Raw genomic sequence first — 21,301 nt, forward strand, 5'->3', positions numbered from 1 at the left:
AAATATGCATGACTTTCTCGGGAGCTCTTGTTAGAAAAAACATTAATATGTTTCAGGAAACTATAAACAAAACAACAGTATTTCTACCCAGTTTATATCTATTGGAATTAATTTTCTGTAAATCAGAATGCAGGCTGACTCCTTCTCTGAATTGGAACTGTAGGAAGATTATATGTCTATCTGTAGAATCTCGTAACAAGAATCCCTCTTTTTAAGAACCAGACTGTATCAAATATTTTTTTCTATTCCCAGAAATGTTGAATTTAATTTACTGTTAGGAAAAAAAACCCTCCACCCCTGGAAAACATCTGTCTTTGGAACCTATTATTTGTGCAGCTGTATTTTCCCTTCATTTGAATTCAGCATCTACCCAAGTCAAGTCTGAAATTGTGTCAAGTCCTTTGCATTTTAACAACAAGTAAATACATACAATCAGGTTACAATTAAAAACCTCCATCACTTACCAAAATGACTCCCAAACTCCACAGATCACAAGATTCATCATAACCATTGTGATTCAAGAGCTCTGGGGCAGCATAATGAAGAGTAAAGCATGGAGTCTTAAGAGGCTGATTATCAGGTGGTTTTAAACGAGCAAAGCCAAAATCAATTATTTTTATTTCTGAATTATCAGTTTCATCTGTAAACAATAAATTCTGAAAAGCAAAGACAAAATCAACACTGGCACTGGTTAGAAAATTGGTTAGAATACTTAATAGTTATTTTTTCCCAACATTTATTACTACATAAAACTTCCCATTATCTAGAGAAGAGGAACAGGGACACACTGGGAAAAAAATGGAAAAGTAGAAGTAACAGTACTCTGGGATGTAAGAAAATGTCATGTGTTTATCTGCCTCCTGTCTATCTGCAAGTCAGGATAGTTCTGTCTGAGATTATTAATGAAAACGGATATTTAGCAGAGAACAGTGCAGAAAATAATTCAGGGAACACTGACAAGAAAAAAAAGCAAAGACATAAAAATAAATGGAGAATTGCCTTCTTCCTCAAACAAAAGTAAATTTTCTTAAGCTTCCACTTCCTTCTGGCACATTGTGAATGGCAGCTTTCTTGTCTGTGGAAGTCTTCTCGCATGTCTCGTCTTATGACTGAATAGTCTTTGGTCCTCAAGTGGTAACACACTGAAACCATATTGCCATGAGCAGAGTAACGCAAAAGAATAATTTGAAAGCAAAGGATGGTGGACTAGCAAGTGCACCAATAGCTCAGCAGTTGTACTGACTGCTGTCTGGCATGGATCTCAAAGTCACCATAGATATACTTTCCTCTGGAAGAGACCTGGGACCAACAGCATTCAAGCACTGACAATCACATAGCAGTCCAACCTCAAACCAATGGCCTTCTCCTGACACCATGGTAAAGAAACTTTGATACAGTAAGTCCCTGTGAATTCCAGTTTTACAGACTGGAATGTGGCATCTCGGACTTGAAGACAGACAAGTTGTTATCAGTTCAGAAGATTTAGCACAATCTGTTCTTCTTTTCCCGGAGTAGTTATATTTCTCAAGAAAGATACAAGAGCAAAGCTAAGTCTTTGGAGAACTGGCTAAAGCCAAGAAGAATTATAAATTATTTCTACTCCCCTCTTGAACTTCTGAGAGAAGAGAGCAAAATTTTGCTGTTGCATCTATGTAATGCTGGAAAAAGTCTCACTATTAGAAATCCTATAGCCCTATGCCATTTTGTAACACAAAAGGTGAGTGACTCAACCAAAGCAATTAATTTTGAACTCATTAAGAAGGGGAAAAAATGATTGCTGGACTGCAAGCAGATCAATAAGGAGAACCTGAGAGCATTCATTAAGGACAAAAGAAAATAGCTCCTACAAAACAGTATTTTTGCATTCGGTACTGCTATTATACCTCGATGCACAATCAGAAAAGTCAGTTTTCCATATTAAAATGTGCAAAATGGATCTGAAGGAAGCTTAATTTCAGAAAAAATATTAATACAATGAGGATAGGTGATTAATACAATCATCTGTTTTCTATGGTGATGTTATATAGCCAACAAGTAAAGAACTGCAGTAACATTGGTTTAACAAGACCTCCTTTCTTAAGACAAAAATGAAATTGGTTATGTACAGAAAGAAAGGTACAGTCCAAATGTCCTAAGTTGGGTTCAGACTACTTTGTTGATTAGGTAAATAAAATGTGTTTCACAAAACCCCACACTTAAAGCTATATTCTACAAATATTTTAAGGCTATATAAACATCATCAGCTCTGCCTTGGTATGTTTTTTCTAGTATCTTTAGAACACATTTTACAGACTAATGATCACTTAACAGAAACAGTCCTCAAATCCTCTACTGAGAGGCTCCAAACGGTCACATATGCTACATGAATTCTTTATTTCTCTGAATTCTCTATTTTCTATCCAGTACTTTTCCTCTATTTTACTGAGCAAGATACGTGATCTAATTACTATTGCTTAAACAGAAGTGTCTTCCAGTCCATGCAATTAAAAATAGCCTCATCCTTAGTGACATGTAATCAGCCATATTTTTTAAAATAGACTTATCAGTATCACATTAGATGTCAAAGTTGAACATCAAATGAATGTGACTGGAATTGTTAGAAAAGCAACAGAATTTCCTATGTATCTTTTTACGGAAAGGTGCACTAACTGCATCTATATTGGGAAGCCATATCCCATACTAAGTTCATGTCTGAACCTAAAATAGTAACTTTCAAAACAAGAAGCAGGAAGGAGACAGGCTGGTTAAGTCCAACTTTGTGGAGGCAATGCATTCTGCAAGCTGCTACCCCTTCATTACTCGGACTTCCCAGACTTCTGTCCTTGAACATGATGTAGAATTGAAGGCTGCCTAATTTACCATGCAGCTGAAGCTCTGCTTTACAGAATCTGGCCTTTACGTTCAAGATTGCAATAAGACTAAAATGATGAGAACAGGAAGAGAGAAAGGATTTCTGGGTTTTATCCTTTTAATAATGACTTGTTTCAAAAGCTGGTTTCTCTCCTTGATGTCAGCAGAGAAACTTTCCAAGAGCCACATTTTCAACTGACACAGTAGAATTTCACAATAGCCTCTCTTTCTTTAATTATTTAGTACAGAGACATTTTCAAATGCATTTATTTTGGACTGATTTTCAAAGAGTTTAATACCAACACCTAGCAGACTTCTTTATCTGTTGAATTGGAATTACTATAAAATAAGTATGCTTGTAACATACCACAAGTTATGTTAAAAAAGGATGAAACATTGGTAGGAATGGTGGATCATTTTAAACTCCAGGTACAAAAGGAGTAGCTTTCCTGAGGTACAATGACTGTAATCACCAATACAACATAACAACCTTATTGATGAACTAACATCAATCTACACTATTCTTGGGCTAAAGAAAACTAACACATATCCAAGCCCATTGTCGGCAAAGAAAAAGGAGCAAATATTTGCTCCAGGAAGCAGAACAAAGCCAGCGTTGAACCTTAACATAGTAACTGAATTGCCTGGAAGGCAAGATGTGGCTGCACAATAAAAATACCAGAACAAGTAATCATTGGAAAATATATATGAAATAATTGTTTCTTTCAGGAAACTACTAAACTCACTGAACTCAAATCACACATCTTTATTAGTTGGCTGTGTTAGTTTGTGGTTCATTTTGTGTTTAACTGGGACAGAAGACAGTACAAGGGTGTTGCAGCTACCTCCAAAAGAAGCCCTACCGAGGGAATTAAGATCAAACAAAAGGTTGAAATGTAACAGGCAAAGTACCCAAGCAACCTAGCTCTACTTGTGAACTGTTTCATACAATAAATATATACTTACCACTAGTAAAAACTGTCCCCAAATAGGCAAAGAATGTTTTTGAACAAGTTAGTGTAAACTACTTACAAAATTAAAAATGTTTCCTAGCAGTTACTTTTACCTATGAACAGAAAAATATCTACAGAATTTGCTAAGTAAAAGTGATAACATTTAATTAAAAATATAGAAGTAGAAAAAGCTGGAGGAACAGAAATGTCACATTCCAGATATTTAATAACTGAATGTCTAAACGTATATAAGCAAGTCACTATACCTCAGGTTTCAGATCTCTATGGACTACTCCCACATCATGCATATGGCTCACCGCTGAAACAAGTCTGCGCATAATATGACTGGCTTCAGTCTCACTGAAATGTTTCTTTTTCTGAATACGTTCAAGCAATTCTCCTCCCTTCAGCAATTCCATTACTAGAAATGTGTGAAGCTGAAACAAAAAAATGTGGGAAGTTAGGAATTTAACATTACAGACCAATGTTCATTCAGGACCTAGGTGCTATTCCAATAGGGTCTCAAAGTTTAAAGAAAGAAAACTGATGCTTATACCAATTTGGGAAGCCAATAAGGAGCAGCAAATTGTATCTCAGATGACATTTTTCCCATTATTCTCACTGAGATTGAAGAATGTTGATGTCTTCCCCATGTCCACCCATATCTATCTACAAAAACACAATGCCTCCATGTAAATAGATATGTTTGCAGGGAGACAAAATGCCTTTCTTTAGACATTTCTTTAGCTGGAAAAAGCTAGACTTTGGCTGTTTAAGCCTGTTCTGATGTAGGGATACATTTCTATTAATATGCATAAGGAGTTAGCCATTTAATATTACCAAATCCTTTAAAATCACCCTGAAACTTTACTGTGAAATCAATGATTATCTAGAATTTCTTCTGACTTCATCCCCTACAGAGTAGTAGCCAAAGCTACTCTTATCATTAGAATCACAACAGACACCTTCCCAAACATTAAAGATTATTTTTTTGATTAAAAATGTAATGGTTGCTTAGATGGTTCTTCTGTTCAAGACAATCAATAAGCAGTGACTTCCTTGACAACATTTTAAGACAACATTAGCACACAAAAACTGCAATTCAAATGTCTTGCCATTAAACAAACAGCAGACTTCTCAGGACAGAAAAGTGAAATTAGCATTCTCAAAAGGCAATGGATGTAGGCACGTTATGGCTCCTAGTATTTCCTTCCTCTGAATAACAGTAACAAAATTAGTACTTGCAAGCAAAGAAAAAAAAGTTCTGGGAAGAGGTCAAAAAATGAAATTCAAAGAAATAGTCAGGAACAGAAGGTGCACAGTATTTAGATATCAAGGAACAGAAGCAGAGCTACGCAGACAGAAAGCAGTAATACTCAGAACAAACAATGTGACTACTAGTTACATTGCTAGTAGTGCTTGTAAGATAACTTCTCCCACAAATTTTCTTTATGTATTAAGAATAGCCAACAGGAAAGTTGGAAAGGATAAATAGACTTTCCTCTGTTAGAAAACTTCTTGTGGCTCACCAAAAGAGACTGCAACCCAATACTCTACGGTTGGACTGCTAATGCAGAATTTGATCAGACTGATATTACAGCAAGCTAAAAATCAGAACTTCAGACAAAACTGCAGAAATATCAGAACTAGAAGATTTTGATCAAGTTCTGGTCTTAAGAATATTGTGCATGAGTAATCTGGAAGATAACACCTCCTAGGAGCTACCAGAAGCAACTAAAAATACAATGGTTTGGTTGGCTGAGAGTAGCCTATTCAGTTGCAGAGCAATCTGAAGAACATTATTTTTAGATATTCCTGAGTATAGTAATTTTATGTACAGCAAAGTGGAAAAAAGTGTCCTGTTCTACACACATGTACTCATACTGTACATAAATGCCAAAAAAAAAGAAGGCTTCCTTATCCTAACTTCCTCAGTCCAATTTTGTTTAATATATTCATTAATGACCTGGATGAGGGGACAGAGCGTATCCTCAGCAAGTTTGCTGATGATACCAAACTGGGTGGGGTGGCTGACACCCCAGAGGGCCGTGCTGCCATCCAGCGTGACCTGGACAGACTGGAGAGCTGGGCAGAGAAGAACCTAATGAGGTTCAACAAAACCAAGTGCAAGGTCCTGCACCTGGGGAGGAAGAATGCAAAGCACCAGTATAGGTTAGGGGCAGACCTGCTGGAAAGTAGCTTGGAGGAGAAGGATCTGGGGGTTGTGGTAGACAGTAAATTATCCATGGCCCAGCAATGTGCCCTTGTCGCCAAAAAGGCCAATGGAATCCTGGGCTGCATAGGGAAGAGTGTGGCCAGTAGGTCGAGGGAGGTCATTCTCCCCCTCTACTCTGCACTGGTGAGGCCACAACTGGAATACTGTGTCCAGTTTTGGGCTCCCCAGTTCAAGAGGGACAGGGAACTGCTGGAGCGAGTCCAGCGAAGAGCAACTAAGACGATTAAGGGCTTGGAGCATCTCCCTTATGAGGAAAGGCTGAGAGAGCTGGGACTCTTTAGCCTGGAGAAGAGAAGGCTGAGGGGAGACCTTATTATGGCGTACAAGTATCTAAAGGGTGGGTTGAAGGAGGATGGAGCCAGGCTCTTTTCAATGGTTCCCAGTGACAGGACGAGGGGCAATGGGCACAAGTTAGAACACAGGAAGTTCCGTTCAAATACACGGAAAAACTTCTTTACGGTGAGGGTGACAGAGCACTGGCACAGGCTGCCCAGGGAGGTTGTGGAGTCCCCTTCTCTGGAGATTTTCAAGACCCGCCTGGATGCAGTCCTGAGTACTGTGCTCTAGGCAATCCTGCTCTAGCAGGGGAGTTGGACTAGATGATCTCTAGAGGTCCCTTCCAACTCTGATAATTCTGTGATTCTGTGATCATTAAAGATTACAGTACAGATTTTTCATTCTCTTAGCTGATTTTAGAATTGCTCCACATGAGTGCTCTGCTGGTCCTTGTATAAAGAGCATGATTGGGATAGACTGGGATACGTGGGGAGGCAAGAGAGCCTGTGTTCCGTTACAAAATCATAGACTAGAATCACTGAGTAGTTTAGGTTGGGAGGGACCTCTGCAGGACATCTGGTCCAAACCCCCAGCTCAAACCAAGGCCAACCTCCAAGTTTGATCTAATTATGGCTTGTTACATGCTGTGGAGCTTGCATTACACTAATTGAAAAGATAACAAAGGTCTCTAAATAAACCCTAAACTGATCTCAATATTTTTCTAATAGAGGCTCTACTTTCACATTTGGTAATTTAGCAAGCTACTTGGTTATCTCCATTAAGTTACTGAGATGTAAGAAAAAAAAGCTAGATATGTAATCTTCATAGTCAAGACTTCCAAATTATTTCACAAATATTAGTTGTGAAATAATTCATGACAACCCTGAGCAAAGGTGAATAGGCACCTCAGTATCACAGATATGGAAACTGGGCCATGAATATATTGTGTGACAATTAACGAAGTAGACTTAGGACAGAACCAGAAACAGAATTCAGGACTCTAATTCTTCCAAATACTTTTTTGATTTGCTAGAGTAACTGCAAGTTTCCTTGAATGCAGAACTTCTGCTTCATCTTCTACACTGACTAGACAAAATCCCTAGGAAAAAAGTTGCCTCCACAGTAACAGTATGCTGAATTCCTAGAAGTTCTTGCGAAAACACATGGCAATGTGTTTGGCAAGTGTTGATTACAGTCTCTTCAAAATACCTGGTCATGATAAACTTCATGTAACTTCACTACATTTGGGTGTCCTTCGCAGAGTTTCAGAGCTGTTATTTCTCTCTGGGTGTTGGCTTCCATTCTGGAAAAATTAAGCAGTCATTTTTTTTACCCATTTTTCTGAGCAAATTGCACATTCAAAGAGTTACACATATTTTTTTAATTGCTTGCAATCCAGATTTTTTAATATTAAAACTGCTTGTACACAATTAAAAGCATACTCAAAGTAAGCTGAGCAAAACTCTCCACATAACCCTGCATGTTAGGACATTAAAAACTATACCCAAATCAAACAATGTTTTTGATGCAACTGCAATTTGCTACAGCAAACCTGAAATGATATTATAGAATAGTTTCTATCTAAAACAAACCTTTCCCTTAGTCCAGGGCAATTTGACTTCACCTCTGTTCCTACAAATATTTGTTAGTTCAGCTTCATCTTGAAGACTCAAATTATTGGCCCAATTCTATTCTATTCTTACAGAAGACAAGTACTTCCAAAGATGTATGGAAACTATGAGCTCCTACTACAAAAAAGAGTAACATCATCTATATATGAACTGCATTATACAAATGAATCCTTAAACAGGCCATTGTAAAAATCTGAAATGGAAGAGCTAAGAAGAGACTAGCTCCAGAGCAAAAATCATCACACAATTTCTCTTTCAAGTACTGAAATCTATAGCAAAAAAAAAAAGTGAACATGGTGAACATTATAAAAACTATGTGAATAGGGACAGAGCAGAACATTTTGTTTTCCACTATATACATATGTTGATTTACTTCAGGCAAATAATGCCTGAAATTTTTTGCCAAAACTCTCTCCAAGAAAGGCTAATACTGTATTGACTTAGAGAATGGTCTTATGGATAAGAATAGATAGAATCAGAATCTACAGATAGAATCTCTCTCACCACATGTGTTTAACTTCTGGTTGCATTTTTTTTTTCCTAATTAGGACCAGAATTGTGATGAGAATTTTATGCAAGAGAATTTTGTTTTTCTGCAGGCTTCCTATAATTGACAAGCAAACTAAGCTGTTCCACCTGCATCTCTGCTGATGTTGTTTAAACTGAAAGGGATTACAGGTCCTTAAGAAATTAAAAAATTGACTCAGTCTTCCCCCTAAACTACTATCAGGAGAAGGTGGACCTAGGAAACAGATGAAAAAGGTTCAGTGTCATGAACATAAACCTTTGAAATTTGTGTGTGGACTTTTCTGAGTATTTCCCATCTATAAATAGTTACCATCTCAGATTTTAAAAAAAAAAAAAAAACAAAAACAAAAAACAAATGGGAAGCTCTAAAACTAATTTAAGCAAGTTTACAGGACTCCACTGTTTCATTGGCCTTCAGACACACAGATAAACCTCACATTGTTGGATGGAGACAGGTCCAGCAGTAATAACAAAGCAACATCACAGAAGAACTCTTGATCTGAGCTTTCACCTCAAGTATCATGAAAAGGTTTGCCTAGGTGTAGGATTAACATTTTTGTCATATTTGGTGGCTAGGAGTGAGAGACTGACTTTGAGGCAAAGAAGTTACTAGAAACCTATTATACTTTTAGCAAGAGTTACCAACGTGGTCTTCAGAGCAATATTATTTACAGTTTAACAGTTTCTTAATCAAGGCTGGTTTGTGTCCAGCCATTCAGAGAGTGGGTTTACTGCTATCTCTAAATACCACACAAACGTGCTCTGAGTTTGCTCATAGCCTGCAATCCTAAAAAAAATCTCTGTATACAGATCACTCTTGACCTTCATTTAGCCTGGTCCACCAAGATGAAGGAGAAAGAGCAAAAGAACCTGTGAGTAACATCATTTAGGGACATTAATTCCTAAAAGTTTAGTTCTATGGGAAAAGTCAATACTAGTTTGCTCACCATTATCCAGAAACAAAAATCCAGTAGCTTAAGATGAGCTGGGAGCACTGATCTGCAACTCTGCATGCACCACAGAAAAAAATTTTGAATGTAGACACAAGGCAGAGATTTCCAGATTAAAATACCCAAGGTAGGTGTCTACTGCATACTACTTGTCTAAAGTCTCGTTATAATGAGTGAAATTCTGCTTAATGAATCTTACAGGGTGAACTAGTTCACTGTAAAATACATATCTAGAGTAGGATTCAGTGGCCTTAGTGTAGGAGATCCTGGAAGATATCAGCCACGAAGACATCTACATAAAGGTAGTAGTCACAAGACTAATGGGAACTGGAGGACAGCAAGGACACCAACAGATGCTAAAATGGCACTACGTAGATGCCTGTGTTTAAGTTACTGAATCCCACTGCTAGTGCCTGGTCATTCAAGTCCCTCTCTAGGCTCCACTAACAGTTTTGAGTAGGCCTCCATTAATCACAGCAGACCTCAAAAAAATGAGACATCTATACTTAGGTGTCATTTCTTGAGCTTATCCTATCCAAAAAACACGTGATGAAACACTTAAGTCTGGTGGACAGTTACTTCTAGAGTCTGAAAAAACAGAGGTACAGCCAAACGTCTTGGAGAAGAGATCACTGTGAACTATCATTCTGATGGCAGAACATTTACACTTTCCTTTCTCATTCCTGCCAGCATTCTACAACACACTAGGGACATATTTACTAATGAACAATGCAAAGTGAAGCTACAAATCCATCCACCCCTGAAAGCATCCCTTATCTTTATTCTTCTCTGGGCAGAAACTGCCAGAGGTATCTACCTATTCTGGAAGAGGACCAGATGGTCCCCAGGTAAAAAGCAATTCAGCTGCCTCCATTCGGTTGTTGTCTTCAGAATATCTAGGAAACAAGATGCAACTTACAACTCCATAGTCTAATTCCATTTCATACACACAAACCCACACTACAGATCCTTCTTAAAAGCAATGTCCTAGGCAATCAATTGGGCTGCTTAGAAAAGGGAGCTAGCATAAGCCTACATTCAGTTCACTTAGGTCTAAAGACAGGAGGGCCTTATACCTTACTCTGATTAGGAGCAAAATTAGGGGAAGTTAGGGTAGAATAAAACTAGGAACCAGAAAAGTACTTTTGGGGTTTCTTCTTGTGTCTTCCCCAGTAAGAATAACATTTTGTTTGAAAAGACTCTGCGAATCTTTTAAAGGTCATACGGTTACTGTAAGTTTCTGTAGATTCTTCAAATAGGAAATGATTTTATTTTTCCACTTCCAAAAATGTAGTGAACATTATTCTAATCCATGGGTGACAGTACGCAAAGAAAATATTTTTATTGTCTTATAGAATATTTATACCTTTTGCTAATTATTTTTACTGCATACTCTTGGCTAGTTTTCTTGTGTAAGCACTTTCGACAAATGGAAAAACTTCCTTCTCCCAATGGTTTCTCTTTCAGATCCAGTTCATAATGATGATAAAATGGAGAGTCCTGTTAGGAAACTGTCTGTATTTAGTTCTGCAGAATACTTTTAAGTATACACAGTCAAAGACAAAGAGTAAAGTTTCGTGAGAATTTTTCATCTACATTTAAAATAATAAAAGAGCTCTCTTTTTGATAAAATATAATCTTAACTTCTAGTTAATAAAATGCATAAACTTTATTCTAACAATTAAACAGTAAATCTTATGTTACATTAAACAAACATAATCACTAAATAAATCATTACTACTACAATAGCTTCTTAAGATACAAAATATTCAGACAAACAGGATCAAAGATGGCTTTACATACATTTATCCACAGTACTATATGCTTATTTGAAGACATCACAATAGCATGTGTTCTTATAAGGCTTCACACAACTATACATACTTTTGGGCAAATACATCATGGAAGGAATTCTGATATAATTAATGTAGCTTCAAAAATATCTACAATGACTGGCTGACTAAGAACTATCAGGAGTCAAATTATTGCTACTATACTTCAGTCTTCCGGAAAACTAGATAATCATCTCATTTTTCAGATTAAACTTCAACCACTTCTTAATAGTACCACATGCAAATTATATGCTTGGATCATCTGAGGAGCCATTACAGAAAACAGATAAATGCATAATGATCATTTTGTAATCTGCAGCCTAGCTTGTGATTGCTGCTTTGAAAGTTATATGCAGCTCCAAGTTATCCAAATTAATTCAACTCTTGATATTATTATTACCTTCATCATAGCACTTCTGGCAATAGTTGTAGTTCCAGGCCGCTCATCCCCCATATAAAACTGAAGAGGATCTACTGTAGCTGCATTGCGTTTAAACAAAATAGAAGGTGCAACGAAAGAATATCCCTATGAAATGAAGACATCAGAGAAGTGCATGGCTTGAAATTGTTGCACACAAACTATCATACTGCATACAAAACATCAGAAGTTTCAGAAGAATTTTTCAAAGAAATCAGAATTTTCGTAACATAATACAGGAACCATAACTGGCTCATTGATGGGTTCAACGTGAACAGGTATCCACCTGGAATTAGTTACATGATTCCCCACAGTTATAGATAAAACAATAATAATACAAAAAAATCTGGTAAATACTGCTAAAAATCTGGCTCAGCTTCAACTGTTTTGCAATAGTGATAAAGGCTCATACTTCAAGCTTCCCAGAACACCTTTAAGAGATGAAATAGTTTTTATGTTGTGATGTAAGCATCAAACCATTTTAAATGGCAAAACAAAATAAGTTTCATATTAATGATGTTCCCAGTTTGCGTATTGTAACAAGAACAGCTATGACTACCACTGCAGGATGAATCAGATTGTATTATGGCAGCATAAATTGCTGGCTACAGTCATTAAAGATCTAACAAGTTCCAAAATATAATGCTGTATTCCTATACACTAAGCATTAATCTGCTCAAAAACAGCCAATAAAAAACAAAGCACAAGGAGGGGCAGGATAGAAAGCACTCTGAACTGCTGTTCACCCCTGCAGCTTCGGTACCAAGTTCAAGGCTGCTCATAAGCTGTTTCTGCCCATTTGACATCCAGACTGTGCAGTCCAAGAAGGGATCAATTTTTAATAGCATGGAGGAGATGGTAAGGAAAGCTTTGTTACTGATCTGTATACAGTAGTCTAGTAATTAGAGCACTCCTACAGAACATGGAAGACCTACTTTCAACTGCAGTTAGCTTCCCACTTCCTCAGCTAGAGTATAATCTGAATATGGGCAAACTACATTGCTGTTGTCAAAGCTGGTAGCCCAGGCTGATAGAGTCAAGATGACAAGACTCATAAGGTATGAAGAATCAATAAAGGACAGACTGACTCTAGTCCAGCAGGTAGGACGTTCAGCTGGGAATGGTGAGACATAGAATTTTATGTTTGCAGTAGGACTGTTTCCACCTTTCTCCTTTTGCAGTTGCTGAAGAAACAGTCCTGGGAACTGGGATTGGAAATTACAGTTATTTCCCAATAACTTAGAAGACAGGGAAAAAAAAAAGCTAGCTATACACATGGAATTGTTCAATAAATGATTTTTTAAGAATTAAAGTGAATCCTTAAAATACCTGAAATATTCTTTCTGAAGTCTGAGGGGTCGCTGCAGGAGAATATGTCGGATCCATTTCTGTAAACTCTTCTGCAAAATTACTGACATCCAACTCATCTCTGATTACCGGTTTAAATGGAGCTGATACTTTTTTGGCAGCTAAATCATCCCAATTCATATTCTAAGCCAAAACCAGAAAAATAAGTTTGAATCAAATGAAAATTTAACAGAAACTGAACTTGCCCAGAAACAAACAGTCCTAACTCCATTTGCTGTTTTCCACAGGCAGATGAAATGCCCCACTAATTTGCTTAGGTAAAGGCGAAAAATATCATACTTATTTGTAAGTAGACAGAATCTAGTTTAAAAAAAAAAAAATCAACACAAAGAAATTTAATAGTGGAGATAAGGCAAACAATTAGTATGACAGCCCTTAAATTTCTTCCTCTGTTTCATAAGAAACAACATTTATGTAATCCATAGGGCATGCAATGCAGTACTTCAACTCTTCATTGCTGAGTTCTATGCTTGATTACTAATGTCAGCTTCCAGAGCCCTGAGAGCATAATGCCTCTGGATTCTTACTTAAATGCATGGCTAGAAGTAGTAAGCACAGATATGGTACTTATGAGAAAATGGCCCTATTACTGTAAAGGAGTGGAACTGAAATGAAGTCAGATTAGAAAGTGTTGTAAGAAGAAAAAGTGTACCTTCCAAAACAAACAGTGAATAAAGGAAGTTTAACTCTACTTTGTCAGACACTCTTACAAGAGGAAGGAAACGCAGAAGGGATGAGAAGAAATTCAGAAGTTCAAAAGCTCATGTTGAATGTTACGATAATTACACTGAAAATATTTATTTAGAAGGTTTAATTTATACTAACAACTTTAAATACTCCAAAATTTATACTAATTAAAAATATATTTAACTTCAAAGCACCGGAAATACATTCTTAGTTTTTTCAAAGACACCACACAAACAATTTTAACCCCAATGGATGGAATAGTACAGATGTTGTACACAAATCTGATCTTCATCATTGTTTGAAACCAAATGTTAATGCACTGAAATCTGAACAGAATTAAAATCTATTAAACAAGACTAAATATTTAACTAGGCAAGGGAAAATACAGAAGAGCCATTTGTCACTAATGGTGAATTTTATCAATACTCAAGTTTTACTAATGATGTTAGCAGCAAACTTTCTTTAAAAAAAAAACCCCAACACAACATATAATTTAAGTGCTTTCCATTAAACCTTCTGTTTTAAGTAGTGTGTCTTTTGGCTGCTTCAAGTAACTGTTAGAAACAGACCGATCATGCCCTTCTTGTAGTCTGCACAAAATCCACATACATAAGCATATGTATATTCTTACTTAAATGCAATTATTCATGCAATTCACATGCCTCTAAGCTATTCTGTAACAAAGCAACAGAATTTCTTTAGACTTGGATTTCAAAGACACTAATGTAGATTAAGTGGTATCTGGGGAGTTTTGTGGCTTGTTTTACCTGGAAAAAGGGATGCTGTTTGATTTCATCAGCATCAGTGGGACCACAACCTAGCCTCTTCTTAGGGTCTTTCATCAAAAGACGTTGAATTATATCCTTAGACAGTGCACTCATTTCTTGTGGATAAGGTGGCTCACTTTTTAATATTCTCCTGTAAAACAAAAAAACCCAATTATTTGGTAATTACTTAGTGTGTTGAGTGTTAAATCAAAGACTTACCATAATAATGATTTAACATTTTACTTAAACTTCTATTAGACTTCTATTGTACCCAAAGACATACAGATGACTAATGTGAAACCAACATTATTTTTTTTTCAATGAAGAAAGGTTTGAGGAAATGCAGACTTGAAACAAGACATCTGAGGAGATAAATTACGTAACTTAATCCACAAAAGAAAAACAATCCTCATACAAAGCTCATGTACGGAGTTTACTATTACTATTCAAAAGACACCTCATAGTTAAACCAGATAAACCTCACGCCTAACAGCAGTCAAAAAACCCAAAACAATTCCAATGTTAAAATTTATTAGGAAAAAAAACCAACCAAACAAAACACTTGGGCCATTTGAGGTTTCCCTGCACCTTGGATATTTTGAGAATAGGGCATGAGCACTGCACACAAAGAAGGCACTGTAACTGGAAAAGTTTTAGAGAAAAGTAACAAGATTGATCAGAAATACAGAATGTGTTTCATATGAAGATCTACAAAAAAGGTTAGAGCTATCCAGCTTAGTGAAAAGGGGACTTAACTGGACTGGGCAAAGTGTTCCCCTCAAAATGATGAGCAGTAAAGAGAAAGCGGTTAGGACCTCAGTGTCTTTTTCACTACAAGAACTAGAAGCCACCAAATAAGGCTAGTGGAAGTTCAAAATCTTGGAAGCCTAAGTAGAATCACATTTCAATAAATATCTTTTACGTGTAGCTCCCACAGTTTTATATAAAGAGGAAGGCAAGTTTTCCTTCAGTTACTCCAAATGTAGATATTGAAGCTAAGGACTCTGAAGGAAAATTGAGAATGCACCCACAGACAACACATACCAAAGACACATCAACTAGTTTAAAAAGATACATGCACAAAACCTTTTAGTGTACAGAATCACAGAATGGTTGAGGTTGAAAGGGACCTCTGGAGGTCATCTGGTCCACCCCACCCCTGCTCAGACATAGTCAACTAGAGCCAGTTGCCCACTACCATGTCCAGAACCCTTTTGAATATTTCCAAAGAGGGAGACCCCACCACCTCTATGGGTGGCCTGTGCCAGTGTTCAGTCACCCTCACAGTAAAAAACATGTTTCCTGATGTTCAGAGGCAACCTCCCGTGTTTCAATTTCTGCCCATTGCCTCTGGTCCTGTCACTGCGCACCACTGAAAAGAGCCTGGCTCCCTCTTCTTTGCACTCTGCCTTCAAGCATTTCTATACAATGATGAGATCCCCCTGAGCCTTCCCGTCTCCAGGTGGAACAGTCCCAGCTCTCTCAGCCTTTCCTCATCTGCTCCAGGCCCTTAATCTTCTCAGTGGCCCATTGCTGGACTCTCTCCAGTATGTCCATGTCTCTCTCGTGCTGGGGAGACCGGAACTGGACCCAGTACTCCAGGTGTGGCATCACCATTGCTGAGTAGAGAGAAAGAATCACCTCCCTCAACCTCCCGATACTTTGTCTAATGCAGTCCAGGATAGCATTTGCTGCCTCTGACACAAGGGCACATTGCTGGCTCATGTTGATCTTGGTGTATATGTATCTATGTGCATACTCTCATGATACACAGAAGAAGGACTTAGAGTGCTAAGTCCTTGCTGAAGGACTTGGAGTGCTTAGTCCTAGCTGACAGAGTCAGCTATCCCATGGGAAATTTTTTTATCTTGAAATACATAACTTCTTGGATCACTCCAAAAATAGATGCAAGCATTGTTTCCTAAATAATCTTGTCCTGCCAGTGTAGAAGTACAAAAACAAGTTCAATATGCACATATCCCAGGGGTTGTTTCTACTGACATAGTATTCAATTTCAAGCAAACAAAAAGACAAAGCAAACTAACCTCTTGATTTAAGTAACAGTGAAATCAGTTAGGAAAATACAGTCCAAGCTTTAAGACAGATTGTATCTTTAAATGATATTAGGATGATCTGCCAACAAAGGTCTAAATCCCAGCCACTCTGCTAGCAGAAGTAACAACAACCATAAGCCTTGTCTTCAACTTCTGGACACACTTTACTTTACAGGAAAAGAGAAGAAAGCATTGCCAAATGATTGCTTAATTAGGGATGTTAATACCAAATTTAAACATCACTAAACAAGAGGATTCTTACACTGTAGGACTGGTGGAGAAGTAAAGATTCAGCTTCTTCAGAAATCATCCAGTTTCAGAAAGAGGAAGCAGGTCAGGAAGTAAGAAAACCTTCCTGTTTAAGACAGAAGACAGGATATCTTGATAGCAAAATTACTTGATTTACAGGAGGGCCAACAAAATCTACAATGTCTTCTTTGTCTTCCTAGCTGGAAAATCACTTCAATTAGAGGAGTCTGAGGAAATGTATTTATCAACCTTTCTGATGAGAAAATCAGAAAACTATATTACAAAGCTCCTAGAAAGAGACAAGTTCTTTTTGGACTCTCAGAAGGAGGAAAAACCCCAACACCTAAGTCAGTATTTTTTTAAATTGATTTCTAAAGCAACAGGACTGAGACTCTGGGATGTCCTTATAATCCAGAAGAAAAATTCTAGAGCATTTTCCTGTCTGAAAAATGTCAGAGATTACAGATGGCGAAGTCAGATAAAAATTTGAAAATATCTCTGAAAACAGATGCTGAATTGGAATGACTGGTGACACAGGTAACAAAGAACAAATGAAGACTATTTCTCTGTGCAGTCTCAGAAGATCAGTCTCTGTAGTAGTGACACTATTAGTGAGTGCTAGCAATAAGATTCTTGCCCTTGTCTCAGGTTTCTGATGCAAATACAAACATTCACATAAGAAAAAGTGAGTGGAACAAACATAAGCAGCAGAAAGTCTTTTATAGAACGCTGCACTCCAAAGTTAGGAGAAAATTCTTAGCCAAACGAAATACTAGTGTTGTTACTGCACAAGTAAGTCTCATCCTTCTAATTGCAAATTTCCAGTGACATATTGTCTGTCTTTGGTCAGTATGAGAATTGCAATTAGTTGTACCATTGATGTGGTAACTAAGAAGAGAGTCCCAGCTGAAGCTGACACAGGTTTATAATGTAACTTTTTGTATTACACAACATTCTACTTGTTGGGTAGAAACCATTCCTTAATTTCTTGGGGGAAGGAATCTCCTATAAAGATTTTATCTGTCAAAACAATTAACATGTATTTTGCCAGCAACAGTTTGGTACAACACTGTATTTTACCTAATGTAAAACTTCTGTGGCAAGAGCATCAGTAATTCCTGCCTTTTCCCAACACTAGTGTTTCAAATTATTTCTTTTTATAGACAGAATTAACAATGAAGTGGTATACAGCTATGTGAAAAGCAAGCTATGATTACATTGAGGGGTATCTTCCATCTGTTGACCCTCCTAGAGCCAGCTTCAGAGAAAGCAGCATTTTGCCATGCTGTACAAGCAGACACCATGTAAGCTGCATTTATACATGCCAGTGGCATACAGAAATATTTCTGAAGTTGATTGATACTATAAAATATTAACGATCCTCTGGGCTGTTCACAGAACCACACTAGAGAAATAGTGAAGAACAGAGCTCATTTCTTTAGAAGTTCCAGGAACTACTTAGAATTATCATGAACTGAAGTATGTGAAGCTGTATACACATTAATTAGGATGTAAAGCAAGCTGCCAGAAAAGAAATACCATATGGGATCAATATGTGAGAGAGCAGAAATTGGTGAAGACTAATCAAGTAGCTTGATCAAGTAAAGAGACTCTGCCTTCATTAGTACAACACTAGTGAAGTGTAAGTCACTCAGGGCTGTAACAGTAACCCATAAAGTGTTCAGAGGAAGGGAGCTGCATGTCTCAAAGTCCTTCCCAGGACATCTGTGCTTCTGAAAGAAGCTATGCTCTTTAGCATCAACCTTCCTTTCCTTTTCTGAATTACCTCCATCCTCTTGTACATTTCATGTTTATGTGGTCCAGTAAAAGGGACAGAAGTAAACAGGAAGAATTATGTATCCCAAGCCAGGAACCATGGTCAAAGCTGCTGAAGCACTACTCTGCTGTATTTTCTGCTTCTCCTAGCCTAGTACAACACCTCTGAGCTGGGATGACCCGAGATTACTCCTGCTGATGACAACACTCTGGCTGTACTGAAAACATTTGAGAGAAACCCTCCCTTGCATAGGTCAAGGAGGTTATCACTTTGAAGTCCTGGATCATTTCCATCTTACCCTTCTCTATGGCAAACTATACAGAGCTAGGAGCTAACCTCATTGGTATTGCTTTTCAGGAACTTAAGCTCTGACGAGTTTCTCCCATAAATACTACAGACCAAGAGCTTACATGATAATGCAAAGGACATGCTAATGAATGATAAGGAAAGAAGACGCTTAATCTTCAGTGAGTGGAAGATACAGTAGCGAAATGGCACTGTGACCGTTAGATGCTCCTCCTCTTTATCAATATCTTCAGAGCCACTCCTGTGTCATTGCTGAGCCTGACAAATCAGCCAAGGAACTTGCTGATTTTGTTACAAAAAATTCATAGATTTGCCACCACTGATCTATGCTAGCTCGTAATTTAATAATTACATAGATTGACCACAGGTTTCTTCTCTGTTCTTTAACAAAGCAGTAGAGATGGAATATGTGTTTGCTGGCTGAATAAAACATCCTTCTACAGAAGGCATAGTATTTAAAACCAACCAGAAATGCAAAAACCATGTGCCAAAGGCTTATACTACGAAGTCAGTCTAAAGAGAATTTGAAGAGGATTCTGACCTCGTTCATTCCAGGGTGCTAGTCTTAAGAACTTAAGCAGGAATGTCCTTACAATGCTCAATAAAGGCCTTATGAAGACAGTGTCATTGGGAGCTTTCCAACACGGACAGCAGCTTACTCCCAGTGTTTAAGATAAAATGAAAGGGGGAAATATGCTGTTAGCCAGAAGCTGAAATATATTTTCTCAATTTTTCATTTTAATTAACTCTGTAAAGAGCTAAACTAGACAAAATGCTGATGCACTACATAGCTGAGAAAACCCAATTTATGTCAAAGAATATGAAAACATCTATTGACAACAGGACCAATTTGGCAACTTGACTTATTGACTAATTTATCATTTAGCATTAGATTGACCAATCTATAAACTATATTGTAAAAGTTACTATTAAATATATCCACTGATATCCTTCATATATCCTATCCAAATATATCCTTCAAATTTGAGGAGGACTCTACTGAATGCCCTGTCATCTCAGAACTACTAATGCCAGGTTCTTCTGTTCCAGCTGTGAGCAGTCAAATCCAGATGTGCATCCCCAGTTCTAGGCAAGTTGGATACTTTGATGCAATGCTTATGCCTTTCTTAAAACCATCTGCTTTACTGAAAGGTTAAACTGATCTGTAGGCAGTCACTGATGTTAATGTGATTCGCACAAAGTCTAGCATCAAATGGTTTCTTTAATGTGGCAGAGATTTCCTAACTCATTGCTATCTGTTAGAAAAGCATCATTGCATTATTGTCTATCAGTTCTTGGACTCTGGACTCCTGTCTAAGCGTAAAAATGCTGTACATTCTAGGTAGACAGCTGTAGGCTCTAGGACAAAATTCCAGAAGACACCATGCAAATTACAAGTCCTCTGTCCTTGAAAAGATCTAGCAATTACTGGAATCTTCACAGGCAGAGAATAAAGAAAGGAATCCCAATATACATCTGCTACGCATCTTCCAAACAGTTTTATCAAGAAAAGGTTTCTCGCACAATCATGGACAAAATACCTTGATGACATCTAATTTGGAATCTATTTAATTACAGGCGTAAAATTATCTAGAGTCTTCTTCCCAATTCAACAGAAAACTTTTCAGACGAGGCTTCAGACGTAATCAGAAGAATTAACAACTTAAAAAAAAAAAAAAGGACATTAAGTATAAAATTGCAAAGTATCCTCAGCGACAAAATTATCAAAGAAAAAAGGAAATAAAGATCATAGCTTCTAGGTCAGACACGCTTAGGATAAAGACAGGTACTGAAAATTCAACTGTTATTTTTTGGAAGAGCGCAGTGTACTAACACCAGAGATAAATACAAGGAGGGTATTTCTGAAAAGCCATGAATATTGTAACAAGAATTTCTCAATTTAATAAGCTAGCATGTTGGGAAGTGTGGATCATTTCTTTTGGGCATGCTCTCAAGTGACTAGCTCAACAGCTTCCCAAGTTGCAGCAAACTCTACAGAGTCCCCTTCAATCCTTAGAAAAAGGTTTTCTTTCCATCTTCTGAGATACACTTCTGCTCCCTACCCTTCTCACCTTCTGCCTGGGCTGCAGGTGCACCACAGCCTGTTGATACCTCACGTCTGTGCTACCTGCTCTACCCGACCCTCAGGGAAAGCCCTGAACATGAAATTTATTACATAATATCAACCGCAAACACACAAAATGGATGTCATCCAGCACAGAAATTGCTATCAATGGAAAGGATTCAGAAACTATGGGTCTTATGAGTACTGAGCAACCAAATACAGATGAAATAAAGTCTGAAATACAGTCATATAGTTAGGACTAATGAGATTTCAGCTATAAACTAGGGGCTTATCAGTTGGAAGTGATAGAAAAGGAGAAGGAATTAGATTTATCAGTCCACCATTGGCATCAAC

The 21,301-nt window shown here is 37.4% G+C and overlaps 1 protein-coding gene across 1 annotated transcript in view; it reads right to left on the reverse strand.

Moving 5' to 3' along the window:
• RPS6KA5 (ribosomal protein S6 kinase A5) overlaps positions 1–21,301 on the reverse strand; it is an 81,781-nt gene that overhangs the window by 6,995 nt on the left and 53,485 nt on the right. The window contains exons 8-14 of the mRNA XM_082484930.1: positions 14,497–14,647; positions 13,004–13,165; positions 11,657–11,782; positions 10,791–10,924; positions 7,525–7,618; positions 4,070–4,240; positions 465–656 (exon numbers count right to left, since the gene is read on the reverse strand). Of these exons, the coding sequence (XP_082341056.1) occupies positions 465–656; positions 4,070–4,240; positions 7,525–7,618; positions 10,791–10,924; positions 11,657–11,782; positions 13,004–13,165; positions 14,497–14,647 (1,030 nt within the window). The remainder of the gene's footprint in view (positions 1–464; positions 657–4,069; positions 4,241–7,524; positions 7,619–10,790; positions 10,925–11,656; positions 11,783–13,003; positions 13,166–14,496; positions 14,648–21,301) is intronic.

This window comes from Vanellus vanellus (genome assembly GCF_965231255.1).
Source record: "Vanellus vanellus genome assembly, chromosome: 6".
Taxonomy (NCBI): domain Eukaryota; kingdom Metazoa; phylum Chordata; class Aves; order Charadriiformes; family Charadriidae; genus Vanellus; species Vanellus vanellus.